This window comes from Onychomys torridus, chromosome 20 (assembly GCF_903995425.1).
Source record: "Onychomys torridus chromosome 20, mOncTor1.1, whole genome shotgun sequence".
Taxonomy (NCBI): domain Eukaryota; kingdom Metazoa; phylum Chordata; class Mammalia; order Rodentia; family Cricetidae; genus Onychomys; species Onychomys torridus.
In genome coordinates, this window is record NC_050462.1 from 7,355,573 (window position 1) to 7,373,689 (window position 18,117).

The 18,117-nt window shown below is 46.8% G+C and overlaps 1 protein-coding gene and 1 non-coding gene across 2 annotated transcripts in view; both read right to left on the bottom strand.

Annotated features, from left to right (window-relative positions):
• The window catches only part of Stab2 (stabilin 2), a 170,214-nt gene that overhangs the window by 44,977 nt on the left and 107,120 nt on the right, over window positions 1–18,117 (bottom strand). The window contains exons 35-43 of the mRNA XM_036170220.1: window positions 17,346–17,474; window positions 15,146–15,202; window positions 13,491–13,583; window positions 12,154–12,349; window positions 8,595–8,690; window positions 5,739–5,784; window positions 4,919–4,995; window positions 2,141–2,266; window positions 249–322 (exon numbers count right to left, since the gene is read on the bottom strand). Of these exons, the coding sequence (XP_036026113.1) occupies window positions 249–322; window positions 2,141–2,266; window positions 4,919–4,995; window positions 5,739–5,784; window positions 8,595–8,690; window positions 12,154–12,349; window positions 13,491–13,583; window positions 15,146–15,202; window positions 17,346–17,474 (894 nt within the window). The remainder of the gene's footprint in view (window positions 1–248; window positions 323–2,140; window positions 2,267–4,918; window positions 4,996–5,738; window positions 5,785–8,594; window positions 8,691–12,153; window positions 12,350–13,490; window positions 13,584–15,145; window positions 15,203–17,345; window positions 17,475–18,117) is intronic.
• Window positions 1,666–1,769, bottom strand: LOC118571286. The gene has a single exon (XR_004943324.1). It is a non-coding gene; the product is annotated as a U6 spliceosomal RNA (small nuclear RNA).

Genomic DNA, 18,117 nt, shown 5'->3' on the forward strand with positions numbered 1-18,117 from the left:
GAGAGGGGCCATTGGGAAACCTCCAGGCGCTTCTAGGATCACGGGGATTTGCAGGTGAGTCACCCCACTTCTGGAAAGCCCTTTCCTAGTCCCCTCCCCTGAGACTGCCTCTGTGCTTTCCTTGTCTGCCCTTGTTCTGGCTGCAACTGGTCCAAGGTCTTTCTTTCTGTTCCGCACTTCCTTCCCTGAGGCCTGGGTCTTAGGACTCAGGGGTTTGCTCCCGAGAAGCCTACAGGGGGGCAACTCACCTGACTGGGCCCTGTCTGCGTGCACTCTGCATTCTTGTCACAGCCCCCATTGTTCTCCAAACAAGGGTTCATCTCTTTAAAACAAAAGCCAACATGTGTTAGTAGAGTCAAGCTTTATGTCTGTGAAGAGGCACCTTGAGGGCACTCCCCGGGAACTGACCAAGAGCAGCAGGTGTCTATGTGGGACTCAGTTTTCTGGAACGTCAGAGGCAGAAATAATTCGGGGTGGGGGGTGGTTTCTCAAAACTGACCCCCACACTGGGTTGGGTGGAATTCTAGCAGAGGCACCATCTGTGGGCTTAAATTTGACCCTCTGTGGAATGAATATGAATGTTTCGAATGGGAATCTTAGCACCCAGTGCAACAGATGAGGAGACTTGGGAATGAAAGCACAATCATCTGCAACATCACAAAGACTGGTTTAGAGAAGACCCATTAATAGACACTCAGTTTAGGCCATCCTGAGAGGAGAGGACAGCTTGATGGTAAAGCTTCTCTCCACTGATTCACAGCAGCAGAGGGGAGTGGGTAACTTGGTAGCACTCTGACCTCCTTATATCATAAACAAGGGTCAGATGGAAACCTTGAGACCTGTGACAGCCTACAAAGGTACATGATTTTTGTGACATTTTGGTCTGGAATATACAAGTGGAATCTAATAATGAAAAAACAATAATAACAAAAAACCCCTCAAACCCCAAATAAAATACACAGTATCAAAGAAATAGACCAAAGAGTTAAGACACTAAATGCAATATGCAGTCCTCCAAAGAACCCATACTAGAGAACTATTGGGACAATGGATAAAATTAGAATGTGAATATAACTAGAAAAATGTATTACAGTGATAATCAATTTACTGAAGTCAGGAAGTGTGTGTGGCTACAAAACAAACTTTTTTTAGGGACAAATACATGACATAGACAGCTTAGTTCCAGATGCCTAAGGAAAAATATGAAAATACACCAAGAGAGCAAAGGAAAACGTGAGCAGTGGACTGTTAATGAGCAAATGTAGGTCAAGAGCACGTGATTCTTTCAGAATGATGGTGACAACCCTTTTTGGTGGGTTAAAATTCAGACAGTTTTCTAGGGCACACCTCTAGAACAGAGCTGTGTGCTGTTTCCCAAGTAGGCTATACCTACTTTCAAGGAATCATTCTGTTACATCATTAAGTATAAACACTGTATATCATAAGATACTACTTTTTTAAAAAGATGGAACGCAGCTGGGTGGTGGTGGCGCATGCCTGTAATCCCAGCACTTGGGAGGCAGAGGCAGGTGGATCTCTGTGAGTTCGAGGCCAGCCTGGTCTACAAAGCTAGTCCAGGACAGGCTCCAAAGCTACAGAGAAACCCTGTCTCGAAAAAACAAAAAGAAAAAAACAAAAAACAAACAAACAAAAAACCCCAAACAAACAAAAACGGAACGCTTCACAAATTTGCATGTCATCCTTGCGCCGGGCCATGCTAATCTTCTCTGTATCATTCCAATTTTAGTATATGCTCTGCCAAAGCAAGCACAAGATACCATTTTTTTTTCTGAAAGTATCTACGCATATAATAAAATGGTGTAATGTAAAAATAGTTTAAGAGTCCCTGTCTCTAGATACATGCCTGTAATCTTTTGCAATTTTCTAAAGATGGGCAACATTGTAAATCAATGAAAGTCCCAAACATCAGTTGCCACTAGAATTTTTAAGTGGAAAAGGCTTCTCCTTCCATTCAAAGTGAATTTTTTGCATCACATGCCTTCACACCCCTGTGGGTACATCATTTCCACACCCTTGGGCTTGATGGTGATCCCAGCAGCAGTCCTAACAATAAGAGCTCATACACTAGAACATTTTAACAGACACCATTTCACCAGACGGACAAGGGATGGTCACCTACCGAGGCATATGATGCCGTCTCCCGTATAGCCCGCCTTGCACACACACACCCGTCTTCCTGGGGTGGTTCTTTTGCAGTCAGCCGTGGCAGAGCATCCCCCATTGCTGATCTCACAGGCATTGATGGCTGCAGAAGAGGAGAGAGACAGGAGGAGACAGTTTTTTAAACCTGAGCCATGGATGAAAGGAAGCTTTTAGACCAACTCCAGCAGGCACTGGATCAGTGTGGTTAATTACTCAACACAGAGAGTGTACTGGCTGGTTTGATGTCAACTCAACACAGCTGTGGTCATCAGAGAGGAGAGAACCTTGATTGAGAATATGTCTCCCTAAGATCGGCCTGTAGGGCATTTTCTTTATTAGTGATTGATGGGGAGGGCCCAGACCACTGTGGGTGGTTCTATCCCTGGGCCGCTGGCCCTGGGTTCTATAAGAAAGCAGCCTGAACTAGCCATGGGGAGCAAGCCGGTAAGCAGCTCCCTCCATGGCCTCTGCATCAGCGCCTGCCTCCAGGTTCCTGCCCTGTTTGAGTTCCAGTCCTGACTTTTTCAGTGATAAACAGTGGTGTGGAATCAGAAGGTGAACAAATCCCTTCCTCCCCAAGTTGCTTTGGTTATGGTGTTTCATTACAACAACAGTAGCTCTGACTAGGATGGAGGGTCCTTCCCAGCTCTTCTGACTAGCAGTCTGTCCTTCCCTCTGCAGGGAACATGTGGCCTCAGGGTCAGGGCAGCCCGCACCCTCTGAGAGTGCCTAGGCTAACATGGTCTAGAGAGGTAACTGTTCTGCCTAAGTCTGGGCCAAAGCCCCTAGGACAAGGTTCTCAAGAGAAAAATGATGCTAAGAGCTGTGTGTGTGTGCGTGTGTGTGTGCGTGTGTGTGTGCATGCGTGCGTGCGCGTGTGTGTGCGTGTATGTGTGCGTGTGTGTGTGTGTGATAGAAATTTTATTCATGATAGTCAAAGCCTGAAAACAACAAGCAGATGGTGAATGGATGTGGAGGCGGTGCTTTATCTACTCAATCAAATTAACTCAGCCATCAAAAGGGGTGAGAGAAGCAAGCCAGACCCACTAGCATCCATAATTCCATTCACACCTGATTCTAGAAGAGACAAAACTCTCCAATGTCATAGAAAGATGATTGGGGTCTCTGAGCAGGGACAGGGGTTAGTAGGGCTAATGCCAGCTAATTCAAAGGAGATTTTTGGCTGAAATGTGCTGTGTTTTGACTGCATTGGCTGGTGCATGTGTTTGCTGCATGCCATCGTACTGTTTACTGATCCGAAATGGATCAGTTAGTATTTATAAATCGCAGCTCATAAATGTTTATTGAACAAGATGAAAGAAGACCTAAATGACACTAGAGCCAGTTGCATGTGAGTGTACAGGCCAAAGATCAGCCTAAGGGTCGCTCCCTAGGAATGATTCATCTGTTTTGTTTTTGTTTGTTTGTTTTTAACAGTTTCATAGCTGGATAATAATGCATCCTGGTTATTCTCACCCCACTCTCTCCTATCCCCCTCCTTCACGAGTCCATTTCCCACATTCCTATCTTATTGTTTTGAACCTCATGTGTCCATGGCTTTGGAATTCTCCATTGGAAGCTGGTAGGCTCATCAGCAGGCACACAACTGAAGACAGTGACTGTCCGTATCTCAGAATCTTCCAATAGCCAACAGTTCAGCCAAGAGAGGGGCCCTCTGAGCCCCTCCCCATCCATACTGGGTGAGAACAGGCTCAGCCTTGGGCAGGCCCAGGGCAGGCGGCTGAGGCTGAGCTAATGCTTGCGATGGCCATTCACGCTCAGAGGACAGCATTTCCAGCCCTTCTCACCATCTTCTGGCTCTTATGTTCTTCCTGCTCTCTCTTCCCCAGTGTTCCCTGAGCCTTAGATGGGGTGCTCTGAATGTCCTGTTGAGGCCGAGCACTCAACTCTCACTTCTTCTCAGCACCTTGAACATCCATGAGTCTGCAGTCACCATCATCCATTGCAAAGAGAGGTTTCTCTCGTTAATGCCGAGAGCAGCATTTGTCCCAGTGCCAGGCAACTGGAACGTGGCTGAGTTTCTCCTTTTCTAGTGCTAAATTTGTGTATGAACCCTAAGAATAATAGCTCACATGTCTTAGCACTTTAGAGGCACAATCTGGATCATATACAACTACCCAATGTAATGATTCTCTTATCATCACCAACTTTCAGATGAGCAAATGGCGAAAGGCACAGGCAAGCAACATCCCCTAAGTAACACAGATTGTAAAAATTAAATTCAAACTCAGGGGTCTAATAATGAGGCAAGGGCCTGCCCTCTGCCCTCTGCCTTATTCTGCCATTGTACTCAGAGAGGCCATTTCACCCTTTCTAGCACTGTGCAAGGAAGATGGCCTGACGCTTCCTGTATGGATGAACAGAGGGGCTCAGGCTAGTTAGACACCCATGCAAGTTTACAAGTCTGGCAGGAAGAAGTACCAGGATTTACACCCTTTACTGGTCCACCTTGAGTCCTGATGACTCAGCCGCACCCTTTATCAATCACATCTATAGCTTTTTAAGCCAGGAGTCTATTCCAATTGCTCTCAGGGTTGCACATCACTGCTCAGATACATGAAAAACAGATGCAATTGCCTGCCCATCCCAAACCAACATGCCCCAGCCATGCAGAGCTGGGCACCATCATTTGCTCAGTTACATGTGAGTCCCACCAGTGGCTGGCACCAGCTCCTGAGGCCCAGCTGGATCTCTCAGTCCACACAAGCCCTTAGCAGATCCCTGCTCCACCTGCCTGTGCAGACTGTTCCATTCCCTTGGAATCCTGCCGCACATTTGCACGAAGCCTTGCCATCTGGATCGAGAAGGCAGCTGCAGTGGGAAAGGGCAGGTGACATTTTCAGAGAAACACAATGTCCCACATGTGACTTCTAATCCCTCTTCAGCCCAGCATCCAGGCCCCAACCCTATGAAGCACTCAGAGGTTCTACCTATGGCTTGAGGGGACAGTTGGCTCCTGGCATGATCCCACCACAGCCACTCCAGGCAAATGGTCCAGGGTGCATACGAAGGGCAGTGCTAGCTAGGCAAGTGCTCCGCTGAGCTCTGCGCTTACCGCAAGTCGTTCCCAGGCGAGACAACAGCCCCTGAAGGGCAGTGTAATTATTACTGCCATTTATAAGCGAAGAAACCAAGGCGGGGAGGAAGTAAAGTTGACTCCAGGTCACGTGATGAGTGCTGGAGGATGACCATGGGTTCAGGTCTAACTCCAGCTGCTATGCCTTTTGCTATTTTACAGGAGGGTGTGCCTTGTGGCAGAAAGGAATAGGAAGGGACTGGGGGCAATGCTTACTGAGCGTGATGCCCCCTCCATGAGACTGACCCCTGTGGTATGGGCTGGGGTGGCAAGTGGCATTCTTGTCAATGTGCTAGGGGAGTCACTGGCTGCTCATGCATGGAACATGGTGGTTTCTTCAGAGACATTCAGTTTCTTTTTAAATGTAATCTACATTCTCTTCAAGGATGTCAGGAAAACACTCCCCTTCCACTCCCCACAGAGCCTGAGGTGAGAACTACTGAGTTTGTCTTGTCCCTAGAGGTCAGAGGACACCTACTTGGCACTGGTGTGGCAGGTCCCATTGCAGTTGTCTTTGGTGATCTCTGAAAAAGAAACCAATTATCTGAGAATTCCTGCTTTAGTCCCCAGTAGCAGGAAAGACGGAGTTCCTTGAAGTCATTTTTAACTATGTAAATCCTTGCCACTGTGTAAACACTTTTCATGTTGCTGCCAGGGAACCCAGAGACAAACCTGAAGGTCAAGTCCACTAATCAGGTGTCTCCTAGAGTGGATGCTCCTGTGAAGACCACACACTTTGGATGGGGTAGGTGCTAACCAGCTAGATGCCAGCTGGTGACTGGCCTGTGAAAGATCCTGATGAAGTCTCTGACTCCTGTTCTATAGATGACTGAAAAGCCATAGCAAGTTGTCAAGAAGTCCTGAGGATGGAGTCGGGTGAGAAATGCTACCTACCTGTTTCGTCTAGGTTTTGGAAAGTTCTTTCTCGCAGTTATGTGGAGGACAGAAAGGAGAGGGATAGGACACAGGATGGATGGTAGGGAGCTGGATCACAAGGCTCCTGGTGACAGAGGGCAGGTGGAGAGAGATTCCAGAGATGTGGACAAGCAGAATATTCAGAGATGACATCAGTGAAGAGCAGACATTAAAGAGCATGGGGTGGCTCCCAGGCTGAGCGGTCTAGCTGTCCTCTTCCATGCTGCTGCCTGAATCACGGTCTGGGCACCATCCTCAGCATCCTGCATCTCCCAGTCTGTTTCATTTGACCCCAGGGCACCATCCTCAGCATCCTCAGCATCTCCTGCATCTCCCAGTCTGTTTCATTTGACCCCAGGGCACCATCCTCAGCATCCTCAGCATCTCCTGCATCTCCCAGTCTGTTTCATTTGACCCCAGGGCACCATCCTCAGCATCCTGCATCTCCCAGTCTCTGCCTCATTTGACCTCCAGGGCACCATCCTCAGCATCCTGCATCTCTCAGTCTGCCTCATGACTCCCAGGGCACCATCCTTAGCATCTTCTGCATCTCCCAGTCTGCCTCATTTGACCCCAGGGCACCATCCTGAGCATCCTGCATCTCCCAGTCTGCTTCATTTGACCCCCAGGGCACCATCCTCAGCATCCTGCATCTCCCAGTCTCTGCTTCATTTGACCCCCAGGGGCACCATCCTCAGCATCCTGCATCTCTCAGTCTGCCTCATGACTCCCAGGGCACCATCCTTAGCATCTTCTGCATCTCCCAGTCTGCCTCATTTGACCCCAGGGCACCATCCTGAGCATCCTGCATCTCCCAGTCTGCTTCATTTGACCCCCAAGGTACCATCCTGAGCATCCTGCATCTCCCAGTCTGCCTCATTTGACCCCCAGGGCACCATCCTCAGCATCCTGCATCTCCCAGTCTGACTCATTTGACCCCCAGGGGCCTCCATTGTCCACATCAGAGTTCTGCTGCTGCCTTATTGAGGAACTGCACTAATGGTCTCCTGGAAAGTTGCCATAGCTTCTAGGCTGTTCCCTGTCCCTTTAAATGAGGTTGGTTTGTCATGCCCTGTGCTCTTAGAAGCATAATGGGACAGTGAGGGGTAAGGCACTGCATTTACTCTGGGGATTTACTCGGGATATCTTCCTGCTTATGTGATCCCCACCACTTTTCATGGCCCTCTTCCAGACTGTCTGAATCCTGATTCTGCACCCCAACATCTGATACCTGCTCTTGGTATCAGATGTCCCCTTGGCTTGGGATCCTTTAGATTCCCCATTTTGGTGTTCTTATAGCTCTGACTTCTGGATTTAGCATTCTTCTGGAGCTTTGACAATGATAGCCCCTCAGACAAACCACATCACTGGAGCCCGCACAGGGTTGGTGGCACTTACGATCTTCTTTCTAGTTCCTGCCTCAGAAGGGACAATAAGGTCTATGATGCTGACTTCCAGGGTCATTCTCTTCAACCTGATTCCTGATTGATTTCTCTTAAATACAAATAAGATATTGCAATCATGTTTAAAACTCTTAATGGCTTCCTACTAGCTTGAGTTGGACGCCAACGTGCCTATCTTTTAGCGATCTGGCCCTTGGCTGCCCCTCTAACCTCTTCTATTCAGCTTGCCTCTTTGCCTCTGTGCTCACACCCTGCAATTGCTTAGACCTCTAAATGTATGCAGATTTCCTGGATCTGTGAAGCTCTCCCTTTCTTCTCATCACTGTCACCTGGAGGAGTACAATTAGAAACATGTGAGACTGGAGCAAATAAGTTCTCATAAGACCCTGAGGTTGGGAGAATAATACGTTGCTATTGGACCATTTGGCAATAAGCAGCAAAACCCTTCCTGAGAACAGCTCCTGTCTGACACCTGCCTTGAAGTTAAACACATGAATTAAGAAGACAAATGTGGAAGAGGCATATAATATAATACATGCTCACTGGGACACTGTTTAGGACAGTAGACAATTGGTTTTAGGAAGTGCAGTTAGGGAAGGGATGTAACTCAGGGCCAGACAGCTTGCCTATCTATCACGGGTGGGTGAGGCGGCCATTCATTCGCCAGCACTGCAGCAAACAGGCACAAACGCTCCTGTTTCTAATACCATTATTAAAGATGCTGATCTGGGTGCATTCACATGGAGGAAAATGCCCATTGTTTTCGTGGAGTGAGAAAAGAGGTCATAAAATATGGAGTCTGGTTCTGTACTAAGTCACACAGAAGATCACTAATAGGGGTTTCCTGCATTGGGAATGTGAGTAACATGGTTCCTTTTTTGTGCTTTCCTTATTTCACACTTTTTGTAGCAAGGGATTTTACTCTCAGGAAGTACTAAAGGTATCGTCTCCACTCTGGAAGGAAAACAATGTGTCTTCCGAGAGGCAGGCTAAGGCAGAGCGCTGAGGATACTTACCGCTGCCACAGTTCACTCCTCGCCAGCCGACATCACAGTCACAGGAGCCGTCTCCTGAGGGTCCTTGGTTACATCTCCCATGGACACAGGAGCACGCTAGGTAGAAAACATGACCAGACTCTGACTCATGTTCAACATCCCCTTTATCATTTCCTGGGCGTGCTTCTCTGCACCCAGGCTCTGACCAGGGTCTTGTGTAGGCCTGCGGTCACAGGATGCAGGGATGCAGGCTATCAGGTCAACTATATCCTGTTCAAGCCACAGTTCTGCGACTGTGTGGCACTGTGGGAATGTGACTCAGTACCAAACTGTCCTCAGCTAAGGTCACTTGAGGATCTGAGATCATGTGGGACCCTAAGAGAGTAGACTTCAAAAGATGCCTATCTGGCTGGGCATGGTGGTGCACACCTGTAATCCCAGTACTGAGGAGATAGCTGTGAGTTCAGGGCTAGCCTGGTAGACATAGTGAGATCCAGGCCAGCCAGGGCTAGTAGTGAGACCCTGTTAAAAAAAACAAAAACAAAAACAGAAACAACAACAACAAAAAAACAACTCTCTATTTGATACCAGGTTTGTAAAAACCTGTTTGCTCTGCCTTCTCCAAAGACACAGAACTGATGGTTTCTTCACTTTATAGTAGGATCCCAAATCTCTTTAAGAATTTATTAAAAGCTGAGGAGTCGAGGTGTTTCTTACCTTGAATTGAGTCATGACTTATGGGGACAGACATAAAAAATTCACTAAGCTTTACATGTAAGATCTAGGGACATTATTGTAAGTCAGCTGACATGCACAGAGTGTTAAGGGACAATCTATCATCAAGCATGTTGTATGCTCAATAAACAAGAGAATTAAAAAAAAGGTTCGATGAAAATATGAAAGAGCCATAGTGAAATCCATCACGTTGTAAACCAGCTTAAAAATGCTTTTTTTTAAAAAGGATTGTGGACAATGCTACTTCTAAAAGCCATGGGTATTAAACAAAAATCCCAGTGCCAGGCGTGGGGCACCTCCTTGTGAGCTGTTGGTCAGGGAGGCCCCAAAGGCTCCCAAAACTATGCAGATTCTTGCCGCTCTAGGCAAGATGTGACCATTAGTACAACAACGTCCCCTGTTAAAGGGGAAACCAACACATTTTTCATTGGATTTTAGGTCTGTTCCACAAGAGAAGCTCAGGCATGGCATTGTAAACCTGGTCAAACTCAAGAGCTAGGGAGGCAATGGTCTGGAGGGGAGCTTATTACTGTTGTTTTGTTGAATGGATGTGGTGCCAAACCATCCTCTAAATATTTTTTTTAAAGATAGATTTATTTATTTATTATGTATACAGTGTTCTGTCTGCACATATCCCTGCAGGCTAGAAGAGGGCAGCAGATCTCATTACAGATGGTTGTGAGCCACCATGTGGTTGCTGGGAATTGAACTCAGGACCTCTTGAAGCTCTTAGCCACTGAGCCATCTCTCCAGCCCTCATCCTCTAAATATTGATGTGTGTACTTGTGGACTAGCGCTGCGCTTAGCCTTGGTCAGAAAAGCATTTGTTTATTTATTTATTGACAGTGGGAAGTAGTTAACTGGTTAATGTAGAGGCTCAAAGTTGGTTTGGGTGCTGAGAACAAGTGACCGTTGAGTGCCTCAGACTTAACAGCACATTTATATCACACCTTGTAGTGGTCTGAATAAGAATGGTCCCCATAGGCTCATATATTTGAGTGCTTGGTCCCAGTTGGTGGAACTGTTTGGGGAGGATTAGGGGGTGTGGCCTTGTTGGAGGTGTGTCGCTGGGGATGGGCTTTGGGGTTTCAAGAGCCCACACCATTCCCAGATATCTCCCTCTTGGCCTCATGCTTGTAGATCTGATGTAAGCTTTTGGCTATGCTCCAGCGCCATACCTGCCGGCCTGCCTGCCACCACGCTCCCTTACACCATAGTCATGGACTCTAACCCTCTGGCACCATGAGCCCCACATTAAACACTGTCTTTTCTAGGTTGTCTCTGCCGTGGTGTTTTGTCACAGCAGTTGAAAAGTAGTAAGACAGCCCTCCAGGCCCAGGGCACGCTGTGGAAGAGGAAGTGGGAAGGGGCCGTGAAGGCGGTCTTCCGGACACCGTGCGGTAGTTTGGCACCCATGAACTCCAACTGGCACTATTACAGTTTGTGGTTCAGTCAGTGCTTCCTGCACAAGAGCTGCAGGACACCGGGCTCACAGCATTCCACAGACGGAGGAAGAGTTTGTAAGGCCCTATTCCTCCCAAGAGCCCCAGGGGTGGAGGGTCACACTGAGAGGGAGTGCAGCCTCTGGCAGATTGCCCTTCTCGAGTAAACAACCACTGACCACGCTCATGCAGTCAACCCGAATTAATGCAGTGGCTCATAAAAACAGGTATGAGACTAGGAGGGGGTTCAGTGGGAGGGCAGGGAAGAGGGGATAGAGGTGGGAACCTTGATGGAAGAACATAAAAGAATTGTAAATAAATAAATAAATAAGAACTTGGTGAGAGCTAGGAATACCACTCTTCAACCAAAAGCATTCAGCTTTGGGTCTTGGTGGACCCCATGGAGTCATCCACAGACGAATAGAAGCAAGTCTCCCAAACAACAGGAAGATTGATCAACACTCATTTCAATGATATGTCACATGGCCAAATTTCAGCCACTCAGTTATGTATTAGTTTGTCTGGTTTAGACAGGGTGGTAAGAAAACAGTGATAGTTGAGCCATGGTCTTAGGACTAGCTGGAACAAGGACTTGTTTTCTGATCTAAGGGGGAAGCTCTCCCCGTGTCCCTGGGTACAAGGAAGCCAGGACGTGGACGTTCAAGAGGATTCCCCAGACTGATTAAACATCAAAGCGGGGTGCTTGCTGATGGTGGATCATGGAGTGACCTTCCCAAAGAGGACAATTAAGAGCCAGGCGTTGAGGTCAAGAAAGGTATGCATTCAGACCTGAGGTCTGCTTCTCGGCTGACCTTGGGGGACTCATTCACGGTCCTGGCCTTAATAACCTTATTTGTAAACTGGGTACAGCACACCAGTGCAGTTTGTCTGGGATTAAATGGGCCATTAGGACAAATCTGTCCCTCTCTTCCCCCAACCTAACTATTGAGCAAGTCCACAGGGAAGTTTAATCATGGTGATTAGCACATATAGGCAAACTGAGAGATGGAGTTGGGCTGGAAATGTCAGCAAACAAATGGGGTGGGGGTGGGTGGGTACATCCGGATCAGTGCCTGGAAATGGTTTGGGACACTGCTCTATAACAAATGAAATAGCAGAGGCTTCAAACAAACAAACAAACAGATGGACATCAGCGACTCTGTAGCCCAAGCTGGTCTCAGACTCAGGGTAGATTTTCTGCCTTAGCTTCCCGAATGCCGGGAACACTATACCTGCTCACAGAGAAGCTTATACTTTGCAATCATAATGCTGGGTGAGTCCTGCTGCCTGAGGAGAGGCTGGGGAGAGAACACTGAAGCTACTGCTCTTTTCTAACATGCTGCTGGCTAGCTGGGGTCTGGGAGGACTGAGGCGGCCAGGGTCTGGGCAGGAGCGATGCTCACCTTGGTCACAGTGGATGCCATACTTGCCCTCTGCGCAGGTCTCGCAAGCTGTCCCATTGAAGTCCTGCCCACACTGGCACACGCCAGTGCCATTCACACCATCCAGACAGAAGCCGTTCCCAGAACACACATTCTGACCTTTCCCGGGGCAGGCTTGGCATTGTGGGCCAAAGAAGCCAGCACAGCATCCTCTCGTCTGAAACAGAAGGACAAGGTGGTGCACATGTTTATCTTCTGCTTTGGGGACTCCTGGTGTTGTGTGTGTACCTTCCTGTTTCTTAGACTCCAGGGTTTCTAAGGGATAGGGGATGGAGCCCTCTGAGGACTAAGTGAGGCTCTGAAATTTCTCAGGTCACTTGCCAGCCCTGTAGGCAGGGAAGAGGGAGAATAAAAAGACAAGAGATGAAGATGAAGAATGCCAAGGAGGGGAGGCAGGAAGAACAAGGCAAAGGAAGCCTGGCTGGTGGTGCATGCCGTAATCCTAGTACTTAGGAGGGTGGCCAGGGCGGAGCCAGTTTGGGCTGGATTAACAAATTTATTGTTGTTGTTGTGACAGGGCCTCCTTTAGCTGGTGCTGGCCTTGAACATCTTATCATCTTCTACTTCCTGAGCCTGGGATTACAGGCTGGTGTTCCTGACCAGCTCTAAGCAACAAAGAATAACACAGGTGATACCGGAGGAGTGGTGGGACCTTTCAAGCCTTCAGCACCTCCAAACCAGGGACACTTATCCTGGATGGTGTTTCATCTATGGAAGGACCAGATGCTCTGGCATTCTCGAGAGCCTACTGTGGTTCAGAGAAGCCCCACAGGAAGTCTGTTTGGCTTCAGTGACTTTATTCTGAAGTACATTAAGACATAAAACTCTCTCCAGCCCCACGCTCTGCAGTGTAAACCCCGAGAAGAGGGCTCATCCTCCAGGGAGGAAGCAGGACAGTAAGTTGTAAGGAATTTTCCAGAAAATTCCAAAGTGATTCTGGGTTTTGGGGTTCCATTTTCTGAATGGCCAAGTACCCCTTGCCTTCCTTCCCTTGCTGACTACAACATCCTTTGTCTCTTGGGTACATTTAATTAGCTAATTAATGTAGATAAGTTTCATCGCACACATGTGTTTTGAGAACAGGGATATCCCCTTTACCTTCCACACCCTCAGTTTCTTCCTTACTCAGGTGAGTGCTTTGGTTTTTACCCATTTTCTTGTGACCAGTGCTACTTTGGGTGACAACAATGAACTGAGCAGCAGATGGCAGGAAGAACATCTGCCAGCATTCTGAGAAATCTAGTGTACTAGATTTCTGTACCATTGCTGAGTGCTTGGGAAGGCTAGCGCATACTCACGATGATGGTTCTCAGACACTTTGGCTGGCACCCAATGAATACAGATCGCTTCCCCATGAAGTAAATGGTATAGATGCATTTCCTTGTCTCGCCCTGTGAAATCATAAGGATTTTGTCATCCCTGTAGTTAGGAAGAAAGCCTCCCAATTTCTATAACATATTCTGGAAAGAGTGGTTGTGGCTTCTTGGTGCGACTTCATAAGCAAGAACACAAGAACCCCACAGTGCCGGCTACTTCAGGGCAGCTGGCACACCCAGAGTTATACTGTAAAGCGGTGTTCTCTAAGAATATTTCTCTAGAAGACTAAATCAATTTCAGAGGAATTAAAAAAAAGCCAGATAAAAATATTCTTCTAGTCCTTAAATATTCTTCCAGTCATTAACTTAAGCTTTAATTTGTTTATTGATTCATAGTATGCCAAATCCAAGAAAGAATTGTTTGTTCATAAAGATTTATAACATCTACTACCAAATTAAAACCCAAATGAGAGACTTGGCATTCACTGTTTACCATGGGGCCACAGGGTGTTTATTCTCTATAACAGTCATTGGCTATACGAAACAGATTGGTAATTAAAGATATGTCTTGTCTACCTTCTTAATGCTTACATCTGTTTCTTTGAGGAGGTCAGTTGTGACTTCATTTATAAAAGGGAACCCGGTAGGAGGAGCTGGCTACGGGACCTGGAGACTGTCTTCTCTCATAGAATAGCTTGCTGTGATCCTTAACTGGTTAGTATAAAAGATGTGAAAGTGGAAAAAGACTTTCTTGGATTGCATGTTGGTTTATGAGCCCATCTCTATTTTAATTATGAGTTAAATTTCCCTCAGTCACCCCAAACCCGCATTTAAGGCTATGGAGATGCACATCAACAGGGAGAAGGGCCATCAAGGAGTGTTCTCTGGGCATGACAGAGCCACTACAATCGTGGACTCACAGCAGTGGTGGCTGTTTGCACTGGGCTTGTACAAGTCTGGGCCTGTCAGCAGTCAAGGAAGGGGGAGGAGCCCATGAGGCCCTACCCCTCCCAAGGAAACCACTCATTATTGATGGACAGGGTAGGGGGGAGTCACTGCCTTCTGTTGTGTCTCACCAGGCTCTGTGGACAGTCCCATATCCATGGTGACATTTACAGCCTGGTTAAACTCGGCGAGACACAAGACAAAAGACATGGGTGTGGGAAAGGGCCTTGCTTGTGTGCGTTGACAGATAAGAGAGGGTACGATGAGTTTAATCAGAATATATTTTATATATATTCATGGAACTGCCAAAAATAGATTTCATTAATAAACAATCAAGGGAAATTTAAAAAAAGAAAAAGGAAGTGAGCAGGCCACAAGAACCCCACTCCGCTCTGGGCTGTGGATGCCGTGTGCCCAGCTGCCTCATGTTCCTTCGGCTGTGAGTTCCCTATCATAAGGGGCCATAACCTCAAACTGGAAGCCAAAATAAGCCCTTTCCTTAAAAAATGCACTGCACATAAAAAGCTAGAATTAAACCAAGGAGGGAAAGGGGACAGAAGAAAATATATGCTTTCCAATTTGGAGTCTCTCTTCTCTGGAGGTTGTCTGTCTGTCTGTCTGTCTGTCTGTCTGTCTATCTATCTATCTATCTATCTATCTATTTATTTACAAAATAAGATAAAAGTACTTACAGATGGTTTTGTTCTAAATGGGCAGATTGGTTGCTGGAAACACGTCCCACAACTTCCCTTGGTAGAAAGTGTGGAGATAAAGAGGTCATGTCAAGGTTATTATTCAGTGCAAAATGAGGCTGCAAGTAAGAGCTAGGAGCTGCTGGTTTTAGAACACAGAGCTGACCATCAGAGGAGAGCATCTGCTCCACTCCTTGATGTTCCAAGAGACAAGCTCTTTACTCCAGGGCTTGCCTGTTTGAACACTGCTTTCATCTACAATAGTCTAAGGATGCAAACACCTTTTAAAGCTTGGAAGACATCATCCATTTAAATCTGCATTCTTTTTTTTTTTTTTTACTTAAATTTTTTTCTTTTTTAAAATTATTATTATATTTGTGTTTTAATTTTACACATCAGCCATGGGTTCCCCTGTCCTCCCCACTCCCATCCCCACCCTCACCTTCCCCCCATCCCCTCCCCTCCATTCCCATGTCCTCCAGGACCAAGACTCCCCTGGGGATTCATTTAAACCTGGTGGATTCAGTACAGGCAGGTCCAGTCCCCTCTTTCCAGGCTGAGCAAAGTGTCCCTGTGTAAGCCCAAGGTTCCAAACAGCCAGCTCATGCACTAAGGACAGGTCCTGGTCCCACAGCCTGGGTGCCTCCCAAACAGATCAAGCTATTCAATTGTCTCACTTATCCAGAGGGCCTGATCCAGCTGGGGGCTCCACAGCCGTTGATTCATAATTCATGTGCTTCCATTCATTTGGCTATTTGTCCCTGTGCTTTTCCAATCTTGGTCTCAACAATTCACACTCTTACAGTCCCTCCTCTTCCTCGACAATTGGACACCTGGAGCTCTACCTGGGGCCTGGCTGAGGATCTCTGCATCCACTTCCATCAGTTACTGGATGAGAGTTCCAGCACAACTGTTAGGGTGTTTGGCCATCTGATCACCAGACTAGGTCAGATTAGCCTTTCTCTCGGCCATTGCCAGCATTCCACAATGATAAATCTACATTCTTTAGCACCAATTTATTGACGCACTGGAACCCTTGTTTACTGAACTGGGGCAGTGCCTGTCTTGACAAAAATGTGGTGTGGCTGAGGGCTGTAGATCTGGAGCCCTCCACTAAAATAACACGTACAAAGAACAAAAGACAGGTTGGCAGACACTCTTGAGTGTTACCAGTGTCCAGCTATTGGTACCTACTCGACAGTGAGTGTCACTGTTGTGAATTCTGTTTCTAGGGCCAGACTGCGCAGATCATCTGAATCCCTTCTCTGCCACTCACTACCATGTGAATATACCTCTCTGTGGCTCATTTTCCCCTCTGTAAATTGGAGACAAAATCCTTACTGCTCAGGGTGTTGTGAGGATTACATGGGTTAATACGTGTAAAATGTGTAGAGTGATGCCTAATAAACACCAGCAGTTGTTACTATCACTAAAAGATACGACGCTGTCTCACAGCCTGCAGTGACAGGCTTGCACACTGAATCTACCATTTCCGCACTCTTCTTCTGGTTGACCAGCCTTAGTCAACACCTGTCAGAGCTGACCCATGGACCTCTCCCTGCAAGTTTCACTCTGCAAGGGACCCAGGGCTTCAGAATCCTGCTCAGCATAGTCGTCTACGCTTCCTCAGGCATGCTAGGTACCATCCATCCCATCGGATGACAAGCCTAGGGAGCTCTGGGCTGTGTCTTGCGCATCCTTTTCCTCTATAGCTGTGACACTTTTTGGCACATTATAGCTGCTCACTAAGTTTCAGTACTCAGGATCGAACCCAGGGCCTCACACATACCAGGCAAGTGCTCTACTTCTGAGCTACAATGCCAATCATAACGATTGAGGAGGTTTTGAACTAAACTGAAATAACCTAATAGAAAATCTTAAGTTTAAAATTATTATTGTTTAAACATTTTTCATTAAATTTAGTATGTGTGCAAGTGCATTGTGTGTGCAAGTGTGTGTGTGTGTGTGTGTGTGTGTGTGTGTGTGTCTGTGTGTGTGTCTGTACATGTGTGGAGGACAACCTGCAGAATTCACTTCTCTCCTTTTACCATACGGGTCTTGGGGATTGAGCTCAGGTTGTTTTGACTTGGTGGCAAGCATCTTTACCTACTGAGACATCTATCTCCCTGCTCCCCTGTTTCAAACAAAAAAAAAAAGCCATAACCCACTACTTTTGCCACTGGCCCTTGTTGTGACTTACTTTTACAATAATGGTGTCATTACTGTCACATCTATTCTTCTTAATTTCCAGAACTTTCCCCAGACCATGGATCACTCCTTTGTCAGTGGCCACATTGGTGTAGTTTATTGGAACTTCATTTACATACAGCTGTGAACAAGAGAATCAGATGTGGTCTTATTTAGGTGGTGTTAAGGAGATGCAGAAGACAGGAAGTGGAGGCCCTCAATATGACAACAGTCTAGGAGATATTCCAGTTTGGCTGGAAAGTACCACAATGTAGTTGAAAGAGCCTTGGAAGAGGGGAGTCCATAGTTCTGCAACTGGTACCATAAAGCTGTGTGATATTGGGTCAACTGCTTTCCCGAACCTCAACATTCCTCTTTGTAAAAGGAAAATGTTGCTCAAAATCATCTCTAGGGTATTCTCTATCTCTCAAATTAATTGGTTTATGTTTGCTTAAAAATTATTGCCTTAAGATCCTTAGGCTTGTGCCCACTGGCAGGCTGGCTTTGTGGACACGCTCATCAGTGCTGTGGTCTGGTGGTCCACAAGGTGTGAGTGTCTCCTCTAAGACACAGAGAACACAATGCATCATTTCAGAACATCTCCATCTTGTGGCCAGTTTCCCAGCAACTCTTAGATTGGTGAAATGATGCTGAAGATGGGATAGGGAAAAGCTTACTCCATAGAATGTGCTAGTCTTCAATAAGAACTTAAAATTCATAGAACAATATCAAATGGTACAGTAACACTTCTCACTGTTGAAATTGCTACCGAATACCACAGTCTC